At 44.0% G+C, this 18,346-nt stretch overlaps 1 protein-coding gene and 1 pseudogene across 1 annotated transcript; one reads left to right on the top strand and one right to left on the bottom strand.

The window, feature by feature from the left end:
- Positions 1-994: 994 nt before the first annotated feature.
- Positions 995-2,278, bottom strand: LOC136648496 (solute carrier family 25 member 3 pseudogene; annotated as a pseudogene).
- A 3,686-nt stretch (positions 2,279-5,964) lies between these two features.
- Positions 5,965-15,036, top strand: DMRTB1 (DMRT like family B with proline rich C-terminal 1). The gene is made up of 5 exons (XM_066624610.1): positions 5,965-6,397; positions 8,230-8,465; positions 10,026-10,152; positions 12,054-12,059; positions 14,939-15,036. The coding sequence occupies exons 1-5, from the start codon at positions 5,965-5,967 to the stop codon at positions 15,034-15,036; spliced, it is 900 nt and encodes a 299-aa protein (XP_066480707.1).
- The last annotated feature ends 3,310 nt before the right edge of the window (positions 15,037-18,346 follow it).

Here is an 18,346-nt window from a genome sequence, read left to right as displayed (position 1 = left end):
ATGTCTAAATTACAATGCAGGAAAACCAACTATACAGCACAGGGAAGACACAATATGTGTTAAAGCGATATACAAATTCAGAGTTGAACTATATCTGGAGGGTAGAAGTTCCTTTCCAACTGTAGTACTTTCATCAATATAATGACAGAATCTTGTAAGATGCTTGTAAAAGAAAAGGTTGACTTTCCCCAAATCAAGGATTATTACATTTTTATACAGAAAGAATAGCTGAGCAGTAAACATAAAAACCACCATCTTAAAGTGGACAAGCACCCCACCTGCAGTGGGTTTGTTGTGATTTCCAGCCTGTCCCAGCTTTGCAAGCCATTTTGTCTACTCATAGCATGTTCAGTTAGGCTGGGCAGTGAAAACAGGGGCCTGCCAGAAAGCAGATCTGCCATGAGCACCAAATCCTTTGCCAACGTATAAAGCGGCTATTAGGAGAGCTATTAGGAGACCTACTGATGTACTCCAATGTAATCTTATGTTTAACAGTATTTCTTGGAGTCTGTGGTATGACGCCTGTTTCACATATAAAATTATTTAGACATTGTGCCTAGAGTTGTACAAGTTACTCTATCACAATAAGGATGCCATCCAACATGACTACTAATGGTTTGACCAAAGAACAATAGTCTTCAAAGCATCACAACACCATTGCAACAACCAACAAAAATAGCAGTCGCTATTAACTGGTTAACCTTAAAATACTAACAGGATGTCAGAGCCATGACCCACATTTTGCAACTTATATTTTTGAGCACAATTAACAGCAAAATAAATTGCAGCAATGTTATCCAGCTAAAGTATACACATTAATATTGCATTAAGTCACTATTTCCAGTAGCATGCTGAATAGATTTTTGGAGCTTAGTTTTGGATTTGAGCAAGGTAATACTGAATATTCATAGTCCACTGATATCCACATATAAGGTGGACAAGAAATTCCTATAGAATTCAGGGGTCCTTGAAACACAAGTCTCTTAGCGTGGACCTATTTGTGTTGCAGTTTCTTCTTCAGAGATTCAGGCATCTCAGGTGGTGGGGGTCGAGGCAGCCGGAGATAAACCTTAACTGAGTCATAGATGAACCACTGCAGAGCAGTGAGGGTGCCAATCATAATGATGCGGGTGGAGAGGCCTTTCCAGATGCCATACAAGCCCAGCCTCTTTAGGACATCCATGGCGGTGCTGCCCTGTTCTTTGTTGAGCAAGGAAACCACAGAATCTGCTGGGTGTGAAACTACAGCACAGAAGACTCCAGCAATATAACCACCAACAAATGTGACTCCAAGCTGCTCCACTTTGGAGCACTTTTCACGTGGTTTGGGTACAACATATGCATAGAGAGCTTCTACAGTTCGTTCAAAGCAGGCAAACTTCATCATGGTATAAGGGATTTGGCGCATCCAGAGTGGAGTCACTCCCTTGTAGAAGGCCCACAGTCCCTCTTCGATGTACATCTTGGGAGCTGCCTCCCGCAGTGTGTTAGCATACCCTTGCTGGGTCTGCATTCGTACCTTGACTGCTTCCATTGGGGACAAAGCAATGTCAGCAAAGAACTCAGCACTGGCTGAGGCAGCAAGGTAGAGGCTGGTCCTCCACAGGTAGGCGTTTTCGGGACCCAACAAATCAGAATAATATAGCTTGAAGGTCTCATAGAGACCAAACTTGCCAAGTCCTTGCATGGAGTAGCCTATGGCTGTTGGAGCCCACCCCTTGACCAGACCACGCATCCCCTCCTCTTGTACAGTGAGAGTAAGTCCTTGTACAAGCCCCTTGTAGCGCTCAGGTTCCACTTGCATGCGGCACTTCACCACATCCAGTGGCACCACCGCAGTGTGAGTCAGGCCACAGCTCAAGACACCACCTACTGAGCAAAGCAACAGGTATGACAGTGACCCATACTCACAGCAATACTCCTCCTCTGGTGGTTTACTCTTCTTACTCTTCCCCTTGAATATAGCAGCTGCTGACAGGCAGAGCCGATGTTGGGGCAGAGAGGTTGGAGTGCTGTTCCCAGAAGGCTGGGCATCCATTTCCTGGTTGCTGTTTGCAGCGTTGCACTTCAGAGGGGCAGCATGGCTGGAGTGGCTGTTCTCCTCTGAGCTCCAAGTGCCTGGGCAAAGCATTGCCCAGAGCCGGGACCAGAACTTGGGATGTGGGTGTTTGCCACACTCAGAGGCGTTCATTTCCACTTTCTCCTGGCTGCTGAGGAATTTGCCAGTTCTTTGAAGACTAGAGGAAGAGGAGGCAGCTGCTGCCCACAGCCAGAACATGTGCTGAGAGGTGGGGAATGTGCTGCACCCAACCTCCTCCTTCCAAGAATGGCACTTCCTTGGAACTGCTGGAGGACAAGGCATATTCAAGCACAGAGAAAGGCCTTGCTGGATTAGTCTGGAGCTGTTGCTGCTTCTCCAACTGCCAGGATCCCCAGGGTTCTTCTGACCATAGAGGGTCAGAGGGGCAGGGTTCTCTCTGCCTAGACAGGATAGGCCCTCCCACAAGATAGAATGCATATCACTCTCTCCCATTGAACTGCAGTTTAGCATGCTTTGCTAAAGCTAGCAAGGCTTCTGTGGCCAAACAGTGCCTAGAAGAAGAATGCTAGAATGAAAGTAGGGGAAGGCTGTTAACTGTATGCAAGATGCCCCCCCCCCCAGTATATGCAAGAAGGCCCCACACTATGTGCAAGGTGGCCCCACAATTCCCACCAGGATGAAAGTCAGTTTAGTGTTAAAATGTGCAAAAATAAATTTAAATGTGCATTTATGTAAGCAAATTAAGTAATTCACAGCTATTTCCTCATTCCTTCCTTTTCAATATTTATCTAACACTTTTCAACAGGAGCAGCTCACAAAGTGGTTTACAAAGCAAAATAAATCAATAAATGGTTCCTTGCTAATTGGGTAAGAGGCACTTTTTCAAGTGGGTGCTCTTCTTTTATTTAGCAGGGGGAGAGTAACTGGCTGTCCTCACCCCAGCAGTGTCTTTTCTTGTGGTCGTCTGCTGGTGTTCTTTTGTATCTTTTTAGATTGTGAGCCCTTTGGGGACAGGGAGCCATTAATTATTTGATTTTTCTCTGTAAACCGCTTTGTGAACTTTTGTTGAAAAGCGGTATATAATAAATATTACTTGTGCGTAAAAATTTCTTTCTAGATCACCTTTTTAAAAAAAAGTCTCGAGAAGTGAGGTGGGTCCCAATAGCATGTCATTTCAAAAAATGGGCCCTGGTGCTAAAAAATTTGAGAACTACTGCCCTAGACCAGGGGTCTCCAAACTTTTTGGTCAGAGGGCCGCATTAAATATCTGCCGCAATGCTGAGGGCTGGGAAAAAATTTAAATAAATAAATAAGAGTTGGAACTTAGATGAATGAATAAGTGCCCAATCCTATCCAACTTTCCAGTTCCGTTGTAGCCACAATGCAGCTCTCTGGTAAGGGAACATATATTCCTATACCTTGAAGAGGCCTTGGAGACTGCCCCTCCACTGCAGGATGCCGCACACACCTCACTGGCACAACTGCACCAGCACTGGACTATTGGATAGGATTGGGCCCTAAACAAATGAGTGGGCTCATTCACTCAGCCTCTCCGGCCCTCAGAATACACTCCAGATGCAATCAGAGTACAATCTGGTCATGTTCAGTTGAGTGGGCCAGAGGCTTTCAGGGGATAAAAGGCTGGCCATGGGCCAGATAGAGGCTCGTTGCGGGCCACATCTGCCCCAGGGCTGGGGTTTAGAGACCCCTGCCCTAGACGATTCTTCCAGCTCTTTACAAAGCTTAACATCATTTCAGGCTAAGCCTATTCTGTAGCCTGGATCTACATTCACTGCATTTGTCCTTCTCCCACTTCCTTCTGTTCTCCACCTCCCTTTAAAACTTGCCCCAGAGGGACACAAGGCCTTGAAAGAGTCTGCTTTGAAAGCAGATTGTTTGCCCTGCTGAGAAGCTGAAAAAGCTAGTGAGAGTAATGCTCAGAGGAAATGCAGTGTAGGTCAAATTCTCCAACAGCAGAACCTGCTAGCAGAAACTGACCTTTAAGCAACAGTTAGATCCAACAGCTCTGAGCAGTTTCTGACACACTTTTATATCTTTTTAGAGTATCCGTGTTGAAGAGATTCTGTTCCTGACCCAGATCTCTTTTTCTATACGACAACCCTTGACATGCCCCAGTTTTCCTCCTCTCCACCTTGTTACTCTCCCTACATCTGTAATGTAGCAGAGAAGAGCTGGCTGAAAGAATAGGCTTATCTAAGAGATAATTAAAATATGCAGAATTGTTTGAAAGGTTGTGCTTCCTTTAATTGGCCTTACTAAGACAAACTGTAACTTGGCTATAAAAACATACAAAAACATTCATTTCTATGAAAACCACCAAAATGAAGTATCAAGGATTCTAATTTATCAGTTAAAAAATTCCTGGAGAGCACAGTCCTATCTATGTGCAGCTGGCGCCAACCTGGGAGTGTCGTGAACATGCCATAAAGCACATTCGTGACTACTCCAGAGTAAGGGAGACTAGCACAAGGATGTGCACCAGCCTCCCCACACCAGATTCAGGGGGGGGGGGTTGGAGAGGGTGGTGGGAGGGCAGAAATTGGGGTGGTTTGGGGCTTGGGAGAGTGGACCACACCTGAGAGGGGGAGTGGGACAGACCTGGGCAATGTAGGCTGCATCCTACCCCCCCTCCCCAGCCAGCCTGGTGTTACACTGGACTGCTCAGATTTGTACCAAAGATTTTGCTGCTGCAAATACGAGTAGCCTCATAGGGGTGGCTGGGCATTACTTGGGGTAAGGAAATAACTAACCTCTTACTCTGAGTTGTGTGGGAAGCACCTCCTACCCGGCATTGGATACAGTGCAGGCCACTTGGTCTGCCTGTTCCAGCACAGGTTAGGATTGGGCTGCCCATTACCTTTTCACATGTGTGTTTAAATGAGAGGAAAACTCCTTTCCTAATACGTATCTGTAATTTATTTATATGCATGTCTAACATTGTGTATACTACAGTACTTCATGGACAAAAGATAATTTTTAATAGCTTCAAATAAATAACTATGCATACAGCACTTTCCAAAATTGCTCAGAAGGAAAAGGGAAATTATTCAGTGTGGAATAGCTAATTTGTACACAAAAAGAAGCAAAGGTCATTGTGATGTCCTTTGAACTGAATTCAGTTATTAGTGTAAACTCTCCTGAAGGAAAAAGAAAAGTTATATATAAACACTGCATGAGTTACAATATATACCTGGGCGTTTGCAAATTTTCAGTTGGTCAGTGCTTACATTATAAATAAGGAAAGTATTCCAGCTTTAAACTAGCCAAGTCAGGATTTTGCAGCATTCAGCTAACCAGATAGCTGATTTACAGTTCTTAGTGAAATGTAGATGTAGAACAACTTCTTCAAACACTGCTGTTTCAGTGCATACCTATCTCAGGTGGCCTTTGGAAACACAACCGTGCAGCTTGCTTACTATTTTTGAAATACAGTACGTAAAGCATTTTGGCTTCCTTGAAAAACCACTGGAGAATTGAAGTCCTTTTTTTCCATTCATAGTCCCCTGTAATCCTAAAGTCAACCTCCCTGGCCAAAAACAAAATCTGCAAGCTTGCAATGGCTTGGAACGCTGTGACCTTTTGAGAAGTGGAGGTTTCAGTTTCAGTGGACACATGTTTCAAAATATAATGCAATCTAAAAACAGAGCAGAGCAAAGCAAAGCAAGAAAATATCTGAATAATCCTCCACATAAATAATTCTGGAGAATTCTATTAAATGGTTTATCTCCTAATTCTGGAATCTGACAACACCCAGGGACTGTCAAGCATGACTCCTCCCTTCTCTGTGCTAGGCCCCAGGCTTATTTGCTATCTTGTAGCCATTTTCTGCAGCTCTAAGAGCAGATCAATACCCAGGTTTCCCAGTTGAGCACTGGTTTGCGGGCTGTAGGAACCTGCCTGCTATGGAAGCCCATGACTTGGCTCAGTCCCTTCGGGCCCCCAAATGCTCACGCTGCCGGAACCATGGCTTTGTGGTGCCAGTGAAGGGCCACGCTGGTCACTGCCGCTGGAAGCAGTGCCCGTGCGAAAAATGTGCTCTCATCACCGAACGCCAGAAGATCATGGCTGCTCAGAAGGCCTTGAAGAGACAGGGAGGAGACTCCCCACCCAGGGAGGCATTGCCACCTACTCCCTGCAACCCCAGTGAGAGACAGGTGGAAGAAGCCACAGCTGACAGCAGCAGAAAAGTCTCGAGAGTGAACACCCCAGAACCCCACAATCATGGGTCGATTGTGCAAGAAGGAGTCAAGACTGCGACAACTACCAGCAGCTATGCCAGGACAGGGACCAGCCGAACTCCGCCGACACCTAATTCTCCCACCTTCATAGACTTAGGTATATGGACCAACCAAAACTCTGTTTCCAACTGTGGTGCTTATGTATTCATAGCCACTATTTGTAGTTGTGTGCCTGTCCGGGACCACACGTAATTTCTCTTGTGCAGGTTTGATGATGGTGACAGTTGGGATTGCTTTTCCCCTGAAAAAGTGATAAGGATTTTTCTGCAGTTTCTATATCCTGGTTGAGAACTCAGTAGCTGCAGAAAACCAGCCCTTGGAGGGTGCTTGGCCATGTTTCATTGTTGCAAAACCAGATTCATGCAGCCAAACCATATCGTTAGAAGCAAAATGACAGGAGTTTGCAGCAGGCCCAGCATAGCAATTGAATTGCCAATCTAGCAACAAGATGAACGGAGACTCTGGATGTACAGTGAGTTGTATTGTTTTTTACAGACATTCCCCTCAGCAAGGGGAATATTTCACAGCCAGTGTAAATAAACAGGGAAGGGACTGTGAGATTTGTTAGAATAGGATATCTGTATAAACAAGAGAAAGCAAATTCTAGCCAAAGATTTGACTGGAATCTGTTGTGAAAAATAATTTTGCATTGGGAGTGATGACTGTATATTTGGGCTGCTATCCTATACACACTTACATGGGAGTAAGTTCTATTGAGCTAGTTCCATTGACTAGGACTTCCTTTCAAGTAGACACGTGATTTGAAAAAAAAAAATGGAGAGATGCAATGAATTGTGGATAATTTTCATAAAATAAGATATTCAAATAAATATTGACTTGCCTTGCAAAAAGTAAAATCTATATTTCCAGTTAAATTGTGTGTGTGTGTGTGTGTGTGTGAGAGAGAGAGAGAGAGAGAGAGAGAGAGAGAGAGAGCATGTGCACTTGGGTGCATTCCAGTATGGGTGCCATGGATGGAATTAGGGTTTTAAAGAACATTAATTCTAAAATATTTAGTTTGGAAAACAATTTCTAACATTGTTGCCTTAATATTAATCAAGATAAATTTTTAAAGGGCATTTCCCAATGCAAAAGCAAAATGGAAACACTTCAGTATTCAAAAGTGTTATATTTAAATTGTGAAAAATTTCAAATTTTTTTTTCAGTTTTAAAAATATCTATGGTGACACCTTCATCCAGCACTTCAGCTGTTTAATCTTACCTTTCCTTTGTTCTGTCTAGGATCATGGTGTGCTATAGACGTATTTCAAGATAACATGCAGTTAATCTGACATTTTAATCTGTCACTCCACATTTCAATTTTTTCAACACTGCTAGATTTGCAGTGTTGCAGAAGGATTGCAGAATCCTTTTATTCTTCAGTGCTGTACAAAGGTGCATGCTTGTTTTCAAATCTATTTTATGTAAATCTATTTTACGTAAATCTTGCACCTATAAGTTTGCAAATCCAAACTCAGAGTTTGACCTTTTTCAAAGATGTCAGTTTCTAGATTTTTCTACTCTGACTAAAAGAGTATTCAGGTATTCTCTCAGCACGTGGGAACCTCTTACTGTGAGCAGTTCCACATGGCTGGAAGAAGCTTAAATGACCCAAACTTGTAGGAAGAGCCCAGAATAGGAGATCTTTCCAACAGAATGGGATCCCCACTTGGTTTAGTTCCATGAGAAAGATCCTCCATTTAAAAAATTGGGTCTTTCTCGCATGGCTGAAGCGTTTAAGCATTTTCTCAGCTCAGATAAGCAACTCTTGTCAACTGGGAAGACATCTAAAGGGCACCCTAATGAATATGCAGACATGCAGCATTTTGAAGCCTATAAAACATATTGTGCTTTTACATCATGTTACTAAGATTATTTAATTCACAAATGCTATGAATTTGATCCCACTGCTCCATCTGATTTCGCTAGATCACCCCACTTTGCCTCAGGAATGTACTACAGTGTGTCCAGAATTTGTGGAGAGAGACCCTCCAAAAGTGTATCCTGGCTACTCTGGGATGTACCCTTATCATCCCTTCTCTGTGGGATTCACCATCAACCAACCAGGCTACAGAACTTCATCACCTGCCTCAATGTTACCTTTGCAGACAAGTTTCAGACATTTTCCTAGCAGTCATGGGCCAGGCAGTGTTGCTCCTTTGCCAGTAAGTAATATTTTTGCCATACTGCTGCACAGTGCAGTTCTCCTGTGACTACAGAGCGCGTACCTTGAAAAATAAGTGTGAAAAGTTAGCCACAGTAGTGGGCTACTTCAGTTATAACCTTGAGTAGGCGGTAGATAAAATAAAGAGGAGAAGTAATTGTTAGGGATGTGTGAAACCCTTTGTTTCCGTAAAGTGTTGTGGTTTTTCATCCAAATACTCATGGAGACTCCACAAATTGACACAGATGTTACTGTGGGCCCAATCCTATCCAACTTTCAAGCACCTGTGCAGCCACAATGCAGCCCTGACATAAGGGAACAAATGCTTCCTTACCTTGAGGAGGCCTCTGTGACTACCTCCCCACCAAAGGAAGCAGTGCATGTCCCATTGGTACAGCTGAACCAGCACTGGTTAAATTGGATAGGATTGGGCCCTTCGACCATAAACTGGATGTTAATTAGATGCACATGAAGTGTGCGTCCAACTATGGATTGCTTTTAACATTTGGTTATTCATTCAGATGCACATCCCCTTTGAAAACCTTTAGCTTGCTTATGAAGAGTTTGTGGATCTGTTCACCTGTATTTGGTGTTTCCAATTGAAAGTTCCATAGAGGGTGCATTCAAGAATCACTGTCGGCACCAGAGTAACTACCGTATCAGTGTCAGAAATGGAACCTGCCAGATTCCTGCAGAATCCCTAATAAGTCTGACAGGTTTTTAAGACTGAAAGCATTGATTGGTTAAAATAGAAAAATTTTAGAAAATGAATTACTTGTCTGGAGTGAGAGGTTTCCTGATATCCTTGTAATTCCACCTTGGGTCCTTTTGGGGGAGAGAGGCAGGGTAGAAATTAGATAGATAGATAGATAGATAGATAGATAGATAGATAGATAGATAGATAGAGTCAGTCAGTCGTCAGTCAGTCAGTGTGCTGCTGGAACAAGTGTTCTGGTGGCATAAGGCCCTTTACGGTTGTAACAAAATGCAACATGCCATTCAGTGTGGCCTGGCCGCCATCACAAGTGGCAAGTAACCTGGTCCACATGCCAGGAGGTTGAGGATGCCTGCTGGCACTGGTAAGTCAGCACGAGGTAGAATGGAGGCTGGGTGAGGGTGGACCAAGTCAGGGAGTGGGAGAAACTGGGCCCTGATAGAAAATCTAGAAATAAATAATCTTTTTATTTATTTACATGTAATAATAATCAGAAAAAGATGCTCCAACATTTATTTCCCTATATATACAAATGCTTGTAAACTGCAGGAGCAACTGATTTTTGAAAAGATTCAGGCCTTGCGGCAGTTAGTTATCTGATCCTTCTATCACCTGTGTTTTCATTGGAAGCTATGCTTGGCTGCTATGAGACCCACCAAAAAAATCAGGTCACGCCCCACTAGTGGGTTCTGACCCACAGTTTGGGAACCACTGGTTTAGGATGACATGATAAAACACACACACACTCCTTTGGGCTTAGAGTTCTAGGTACTTTCCTTTCTGGTGTTTGATATGATGGTTATTTAACATCCAAACTAAATTCATTTGTTCTTTGACTTTGTGCAGATGCAAGATACCAGTTACTATGCTCCACTACCACCTTTTATACCTCGGGGTTTTTTGTCAGGAATTCACTATATTCCACCACCAATCCCTGTAAATGTTGTGTCTGAAACTGGCAAGGAGACATCTGGTAAGTAAGAGTGAGTGGAATGATTTCAGCCATTTCAGAATGCTTTGTCATACAAGCAGTGGTAACAGCTCAGTGGGATCCAGAACCTCTTGGCCCAACATGAGGCTGGTATATTCTGCTTCCGGCTAAATAGCTGGCGCAGACTTGAGTAGCCCCATTGCGGGGCCTTCTTCCTTAACTGCTGTCGGCTGTCTGGCAAGCATTGGATGCAGCAGCAGCCACTTCGTTGCCTTTGGGTGCTGGGCAGCTCAGGATTGGGCTGTAAATGGGTTAGGGTAAAGATCAGGGCAGCGGTTCTCAAACTCTCTAGGAGAGTTTGCACTGCTGTAAGTCCTTGTGGGGGCGGGGGGAGGCAGTGGGGGCAGGGGGAAGACAGCAACGCGATCCCCAGGATCGTGCTGCTTAGAAGGGCTGCAGGTACTGGGATGCACTCATCAGTCCCTGCAGCAGCCTGTTGGGGGTGCGGGGAGCCCTGCGCAAGTGTCTGCAGGGCTCCCCAGCTCGTTAGAAGTGAAAGTGGAGCGATCACGCTCCAGTTCCGATTTTGCAGAAGTGGAGCGTGATCGCTCCACTTTCACTTCTAATGAGCTGGGGAGCCCTGCAGATGCTCGCGCAGGGCTCCCGCACCCCAGGACAGCTGCTGTAGGGACTGGTGAGTGCATCCCAGTCCCTGCAGCCCCGTGAGCAGCCTCCTCCCTGCCTCCGCCCTTCCCCTGCCCCTTAAGGAGAAAGAGGCCAGGGCATTCAAGGCTGGGGCGTCGTGACACCCCAGTCTGAAAACCACTGGGTTAGGGTAAGAGCTAGGGTTAGGGGCATTTTTTCTGTGGACAATTTTGTGTTTTGTTTTTTTCATAGAACTGTCCTGGCCATCCCCAAGTCCTCTGCATGTGTACACATGACCTCATAATCTTAGCAAGGAGCAATCTGTTAGAGAACAAGGCGCAAAAGTGCTCTGGTCTGATGAAAATAGGATAGTGAGTTTTCAGAAACAAAACCAGTTCCTTAAAAGGAAAAAGGGCAATAAAGGGAAATTAGACAAGGTTCAAAACAGGCTTTTTCTTGAAATGAGACAAAGTTCTGAAATTACAGAAATAATTAAATAAATAATTAAATTAAATTAGCCGGAAATTCCACTTCTGGTTTAATCGTGCTTGGAACCTTCACTGTTTAAAAGCTGCAGAGAGCTCTGCAAGCGCTCCGCAGGGTTCCCCACCCCCCCCGAACCCTGCACATATGGTTTGTTCAAAAATAGCCCCTCTCCCCCCCCCCCCCGCAGGGGCACAATCCTGGGGATTGCTTTGCTGCCCCTGCCCCCACAAAGACTTACTCCAGAATTAAATCTCCTGGGACGTTTGAGAACTACTGATCTATACTTTTCCCTACTTGGACCAGTTGCACTTAGTTGCAGTTTCCTTGTTTGCCTCTAGGATCCATGTATGTGTAATGTACTTCATGCTGTTTAATGTGCACAGTTATGTTGCCTGAAGACAGAAAAAGCTGTTTATAACATTGGTTTGTCTCAAGCTGGGCAGGTATGCTTTGAGAAGTATGTTGCTCAAATGGCAACTTTTTGTTTTTTAGAATAGTGCATGGACTCTGCAAAAAACAACAACAAAAGTGCAAATTGTGATCAAAGGACAAAATGTGGTTTATATAAAGAGGAGTACACTAAGCTTACATTAAGATATAGAACTAACAGCACAATCCTAACTTGCGCTGGAACAAGGAGACTGGCAGGCCTGCCCTGTATCCAACATGAGTTTTGGGTTGCAAGTGGCTTAGCCCGAGGCAAGGTGTAAGGGGAAACGCTTTCCCTTACCCCTGGGAGAGGCACTGCAGCCTCAGTGGGTCTACTCGGATGGGTGCACGTCGCTGTGCTGGCCCATCTGACACCCAAGGAGGTGCAAGTGTGCTTTACGGCATGTTTGCGACCCTCCCAGGCCAGTGCAGGGGACTTGCACCAGTCTTGGGTGCAGTTAGGATTGCACCCTAAGTCTCATTGAATTTAATGGGGCCTACCAGATACCTGGGAGTAAGGTCCGTTGAACTCAGTGAGGCTTATTTCCAAAAATATTAGGAAAATTTACTTCTGAGAATATAAGGAGTACCTCATATGAAGCTGATTTTTGTTGAGTCAGGCCTTTGGTCCATCTGGGTCATTATGGTCTACATCAGGGGTGTCAAACATATGACCCGCAGCCTGGATACAGCCCACGGAACCTCTTTAGGTTGCCCATTGAGTTCCAGGCCGTTCCCCCTCCAAATGCAACCACAGCTGTGCTCCAGTTCCATCAGGAAGGTTCCCAAGCCCTCAGAATAATATTCTGAGGCCTTGGAAGGCCTTAAAATGTCAGTTCCGTTTTTTCTAAAAAACCAGAAGTGGTGTTTTAAGCGGGTGGCGCACAGCCTCCCCGGCCCTCAGAACACTCTCTAGACACAGGGGGGTGGGCAACAGCCCTTGGATAGTCCTCAGACCTTTAGCCCTCAGCAGGTGCCATGAATTGAATGTGGCCCCTGGGCTGAGGTGAGTTTGACACTCATGGTCTACATTGACTGGTAGTAGCCCTCAAGGTCTTTCCAACTCTAACTTGAGATACCAAGAATTGAACCTTGGACCCTCTGAATGCAAAGCCTGTACTTGATCACTGACCTATAGTCTCCTCCTAATTTGAACTTCATGGGGTATTTTGCATGTGCCAAGTTCTGTGTTTTTATTACAATGTACATAATTTGAACTCTGCTGCTGGGCTTGGCAAATCATGGCTTGGCTGCTGCACTAGAAGCACACATATGCATGGTGTTCCTCTGCAAAAAGATACTGTCTTCTCTACTCACCGCAGTTCATTGCTGATATGTGATCGCAAGCTCAGACGGACAGGGCTGGGCAGAGTCTTCCCAGCTGCTCCCCTTACATAGTGATGTGCCATTCTTTGCTTCTTTTACAAATTGGAAAAGGATGACGGAAGGGGGAGGAAAGAAAGAGAAAGTGTGGAGGAAAGGAATATGGTGGGTTAGAGCAGTGGTGTCAAAGGCCTAAGGCCTGTGGGCTGAATATGGCCCCTGGAAGGAATTTATCCAGCCCCGTAATAATTGAGCTCTCCCAGCTTGATAACTGGTCTCTCTCGGATCTTGAAAATATGAACAAAATTTGCACATTTTCTCTTCTGTCAATGGCAGCTAATGAGTTTCGATGTGAGAACAAAGTGCTTATTTCTGGCCATCATCTGCTTAATGATGTCACTTCCTGCTTAATTATGTCACTTGCGGCCCTCAGCAGACACTCTGAATGCTAATGTCGGCTCTGTCTATGAAACATGTTTGACATCCCTGAGTTAAGGAGTCCATTCTAGGCCATGGTGTTTCTCTTTTCCAGACGTCCTCCTCCACTCTGTCACCCTCAGTCTTTTCCAAGTGAGAGAGTGGGAGGAGGAGCAGTGGAGGCAAGTGGGCAAACAGAGCTGGGCATCCAATCTGCTGCCCGAGGTGACTGCAGGCAGGCTCCGCAGATAGGCTTTTACTACTAGTAATGTGTTCTTTCAAGCCCTTCATTAATCCCAAACATTTCATTTGCCTATGAAAGTGCCTATGGACGGCTGTGTATGCATGCACTGTGTGTAATTTTCAAAAAGTATAATCCTAATATGTTTTTCCTGGCATGCAAATAATTGCATATTAACTTCAGGGCACACAGCTGAGCACTTACCTATGGTTAAGCATTTTACATGAAAAAGTCCTGGAATTTACAGCAAGAGCTGTCTATATTTTCAAGGAACAGAGTGGATATTCGCATGCTCTGTTCTCTGAATTGCTTTACAGCTTCTTCTGGGCTTCTCCTGCTGTTTGCTGTACTATTAGCAGGAGAATGGTAACTCATTTTTTGCAAGTACAGTACTGAAGTTCTCTGTTCAAGTTCAACCTTTTACTGTGCAAAACCTTTTACTGGGCAAAACTGGGCAAAAGGCAAAACCTTTTACTGGGCAAAACTGTGCAGAGACTTATGGCCCAATCCTGTTGAAGGGCAGTGCCAGTGAAACGTGTGTTCCACCTGTAACAGCTGCCACAAAAATGCTGTGAAGCACTTTGTAGCAGCGCAGGGAGCTGATGTAATAGTAGGAAGGCAAGAGCCTTCCTCCATGCACTGACAGAGGCCCACCTGAGCAGGTAAGCCCAGCAAAGGTTGATCACTTCTGGCTCCATCACTTCTGACTTTCTCATGGCACCTAAAAGTCTTTTGAATTCATTTGCTCCTCTCAGCAAATGTTGTTGTAAATTGTTGATGGTATTTACTGGTTTTTCTTTTTGCTAAATGTTACTATGAAGTTTTATATTGGGTTTTTTTTTCCCTCTTCGATTGGCCTTGGCACCGCTTTTTGTGACCTTGAGTGCCTCTTTTTGAGGGAGAAGGTAAGGGAAAAGAGGGAAAAGGTTAGGCAAAAATGTTTTTAAAATAAACATTCCTAACTGCCTAAAAATGTAGTTGCCACTGCATAATATGCATCTAGTTGGATATTAGACTAAACCCTGAGTTAAGGAATAGTTGCCTCTTTCAATTATATTTGGGAAGTTGGTCTGTTTAAGCTACAATCTGCAGATGAGATACACACAAAATGTGATCAAATAAGAAAAAAATGTGTTTTAAAAATTCATTTTCACAAAAAAAGTATTGTGAAAAAGACACAATGAACACCCACAAAAATAATTCCCTGGTTCTTTGTAAAGAGCAAGAAAAGGTGGAGAGAATTCAGATAAATTGTCACTAAACTATTCTCCTGCTTCTGTATTTCAGCTGTTGATAGCCAGGATTCTGGAGTGATGTGTGAACACAGCCAGCCATCTTCTCAGGAAGATGCCAGTGGAGACTGTTCCTCATATTCTAAGCATTAAATAAATACACCAAAAAGTCATGTTGAGACTTTTCAGTGAATTGAGGAAAGAATTGAGAAAACTAGTGGTGAATTGTTTGGGTTAGACTTACACTATAATGTAGTCACATAGGTTTATAACATGACAGCATTTAGGTAACTGTCACTTGCTGGAGCAGCAGCACCAAAATGGCTACCACTGCATCCAACGGGCACCGGGAAGAAGCTGGATTTTTATCCCCTTCTCCTGGGGAAAGCCCCAAGCCCCGCAATGGGGCTTCTCAAGTCTGTGCCAGCTATTTTGCCAGTGCAGAGTTTAGAGGCCCTGTGTTGGGCTGGACATCCCAATGTGGGGTTCTGGATTCGACAGAGCAGAGCTCCACCAGTCCTGCCACCACTGCCTCCCTCCGCACCAGAATGCCTCCCGCCCACCCTGATGAGTCTCTCCGGGCGGTGTGCAGCTTTCGCTGGGTTCAGTACCTACTGGCTCTGGGCCCGCACCAGCGCTGACCCAGCTCTGCATGTTGCATGTGTGCCTTACGGCACGTTTGCAACACTCAGCACTGGTGTTAGGCCAGCGCAACAAGCTCAGGATTGGGTTCTTAGTCCGGTGCGACAAGTTCAGGATTGGGCTTTAAGTTCCCACCTTTCAGTGTCTCTTGAATTTCTCTTACTCACAGTTTGGGGAGCTTTAGGGTCAAACCAGAAGTTTAGGAAAAAGGGTAGCTACCACTGATCTAGTCATAGGGTCAAATTGGATGTTTTTCGCACCCAATTGGTGCTAGTATCCTTTGTTTTTCATTCAGTAAATAGCAGCCAAATTGGGGCTTCTCGCAGATTAGGCCTGCAGTGTGGGTTCCCCAGGTATCCTGATTAGGCCACCCACAGCTGCTGTTTGCTCTGGACTCCCCCCCCCCCCCATGACAAATGGCAGCGGTGGGGGAAACCCAGATCAGGACTGGGGATGACACCAATTGTCAAACCCTCCTCATGCTGCAGTTTTATTGCAGCTGCTATTTACTGGATAAGAAAAAAGCATGCTCCTAGAATGAAAAACCATACCAGATGTATGGGTTTCAAAATCCCATATAGACTTGAACAAATTTTATTTGATTTGGTTCAAATTTATTGAATTTGTTAATAGTTGGGTTGCTGCATCCTCCACCAGGAAATCAGACATCCTGAAGGAAAGACCTTTGGGGATGAAACAAACAAAAACAGAATGGTGATTGTGGCCTTTCAACAGTTATAATTCATTTTTTTTATTCTGGTACACTTGCATCTTAAGATTTAACTGAGGTATTTTCATGTATAACTGTCAACCAAAAACATTATGCTAATAGTATTTGGTTTTTATTTGTGTTATGATGTTTTGTAATGCATGTGATTGAAAACTTCCAACAAAAAGTTGTATTTTTTTAAAACCACAAGCATGCTGAGTCCCCAATCACATGCTTAAAGTAATGTCTAGTTTGATCCATAGTTTGATTCCCTTCTAACACATAAATTGGCAGGGGTTTGGTATAGACTTAACTCGGGTCTCTCATAAGATCAAATATACTTCATAAAGTCCTTTGTAGACACCTCGTAACTGTACACAACCTCCCAGCCAGGTTGTGGTTTTCATAACAACAGTAGCATAGCTAGAGGGGGGTCACAACAGTAAGTTTTTGCAGGTGCCTGAAATAATCCTGAAGCAGCCCCTCCCCTTCAGAGCCATTCCAGGCAGTGAGAGTAAAATAGAGGTGTCTTCTCTGTTTTGCTCTCACAGTCTGGAATAGCTCCAAGGGGAACTTGTATGGCACATTCAGGTACCTACAAAAATTTAGTACTCTAACCCCCCCTCCCCTCTAGCTGCATTATTGAAAACAAGCATTCTAGCCATCTCTAGAGCTTCCAGTGTTTATTACCTGTGCCTTTAATAGCAGTTTGTTATGGGGGCACCATCAGGCACCTTTATGAAGGTTTCATAGCATGAAGATAAGCACTATCACCTGCTGATTCTTCCATACCAAGGTGGTGTGAAAACCACAGGAGCAGCCAGGTCAGTTCTTTTTATGATAAGTTGGCAACTCTAACAATCACTGTAGTGATTTATTTCTTTCACATGTCTGGTGGGGAGCAATGAAGGTAAAGGGTCAGAGACTTTATTTAAAAGTGGCCCTAAATATGGCTTGGGCTGTTGTTACACATATTTAGAGCTGCCACTCCCCTCTAAGTTGATGCAAAACTTTTCCGTTAGTGTAATTGATGGGTCATCACTAGCTGGTGATATTTGTGAATGAGGATGAAACCTCCTGCACAGATTTAAGTGGTATTGTTCTTGTAAGTTGCGATTAAATAGCCAACAAGCACACCTGTTTACTAGGCCTTTGGATACATCTTTTCCTTCAGTTGCTAATGTGGCTTCCCAGGCTTTATGTAGTAGTTTGATGGACTGGCCAAAAGCAGCATCAGCAATTGGGAAGGAGAAGAAAAACATACACTAATTGTTTGTAACTCTGTTGTTGCTTCTTTATCTTGAAGAAAAGTAGCATCCCTCCTCCTTCATAATAATGCAAGAACTAGATAAAGATTTGAACAACAGTCCACTTTAATTACTGTTATCTGTTGTAAAAATCCTTGTTGCTAATGTTGAAGCCACTTTCTTTGTTCATCTTGGCCTAAACTTAATAAAGTGTTCATAGAATTCATTTTTGACATTTTTATTTCTGATGTACTTATTTCAGAAATTTTTATTTCAACACCTTGTCAGGGGAGGTGATGGATTCTCCCTCACTGGAGATCTTCAAGAAGAACTTTGACAGGCACCTACTCGAGGTCACAGTGGTTCTCAAACTTTTTAACTCTTTGGGGTCTTTATATGCCTGATTTATATAATGGTGATTGGGCAGCAGAGTCCCCCACCCCAAGTAGGAAGCTTGTTTAGCCCTTAACGCACAAAGCCTAATCTGCCCTGTCAGTTTCACAAACCACCAAAAATTGGGTCATGATCCACTGGTGGGTCCTGGACCCACAATTTGAGAACTGCTACTCTAGGAGGATTTCTTGCTACAAGCAGGGGGTTGAACAAGATGACCTTGTGGGTCATAACTCTATGATTTTATGTTGGGGGAATGGGGTAGCGAATCAAGAAAATGTATAGCTGCAGTTGTTGAATTCTCCATTCTTTAACCTGAACTGGAAATGATGCTTAGGTACTGAGATCTAAAAAATAACATATTGCTTCCAACTTGCCTCACCTACAATAATAATGTTAACAAAATGTCTCTGTTTAAACAAATTACGACAGATATTCTTCAAAGAAAAATTAGATGATGCAATTTTCTATC

This window comes from Tiliqua scincoides, chromosome 4, assembly GCF_035046505.1.
Source record: "Tiliqua scincoides isolate rTilSci1 chromosome 4, rTilSci1.hap2, whole genome shotgun sequence".
Taxonomy (NCBI): Eukaryota; Metazoa; Chordata; class Lepidosauria; order Squamata; family Scincidae; genus Tiliqua; species Tiliqua scincoides.
Note: the sequence above shows the minus strand (reverse complement) of the source record. Positions and strands in the feature narration are given on the sequence as shown.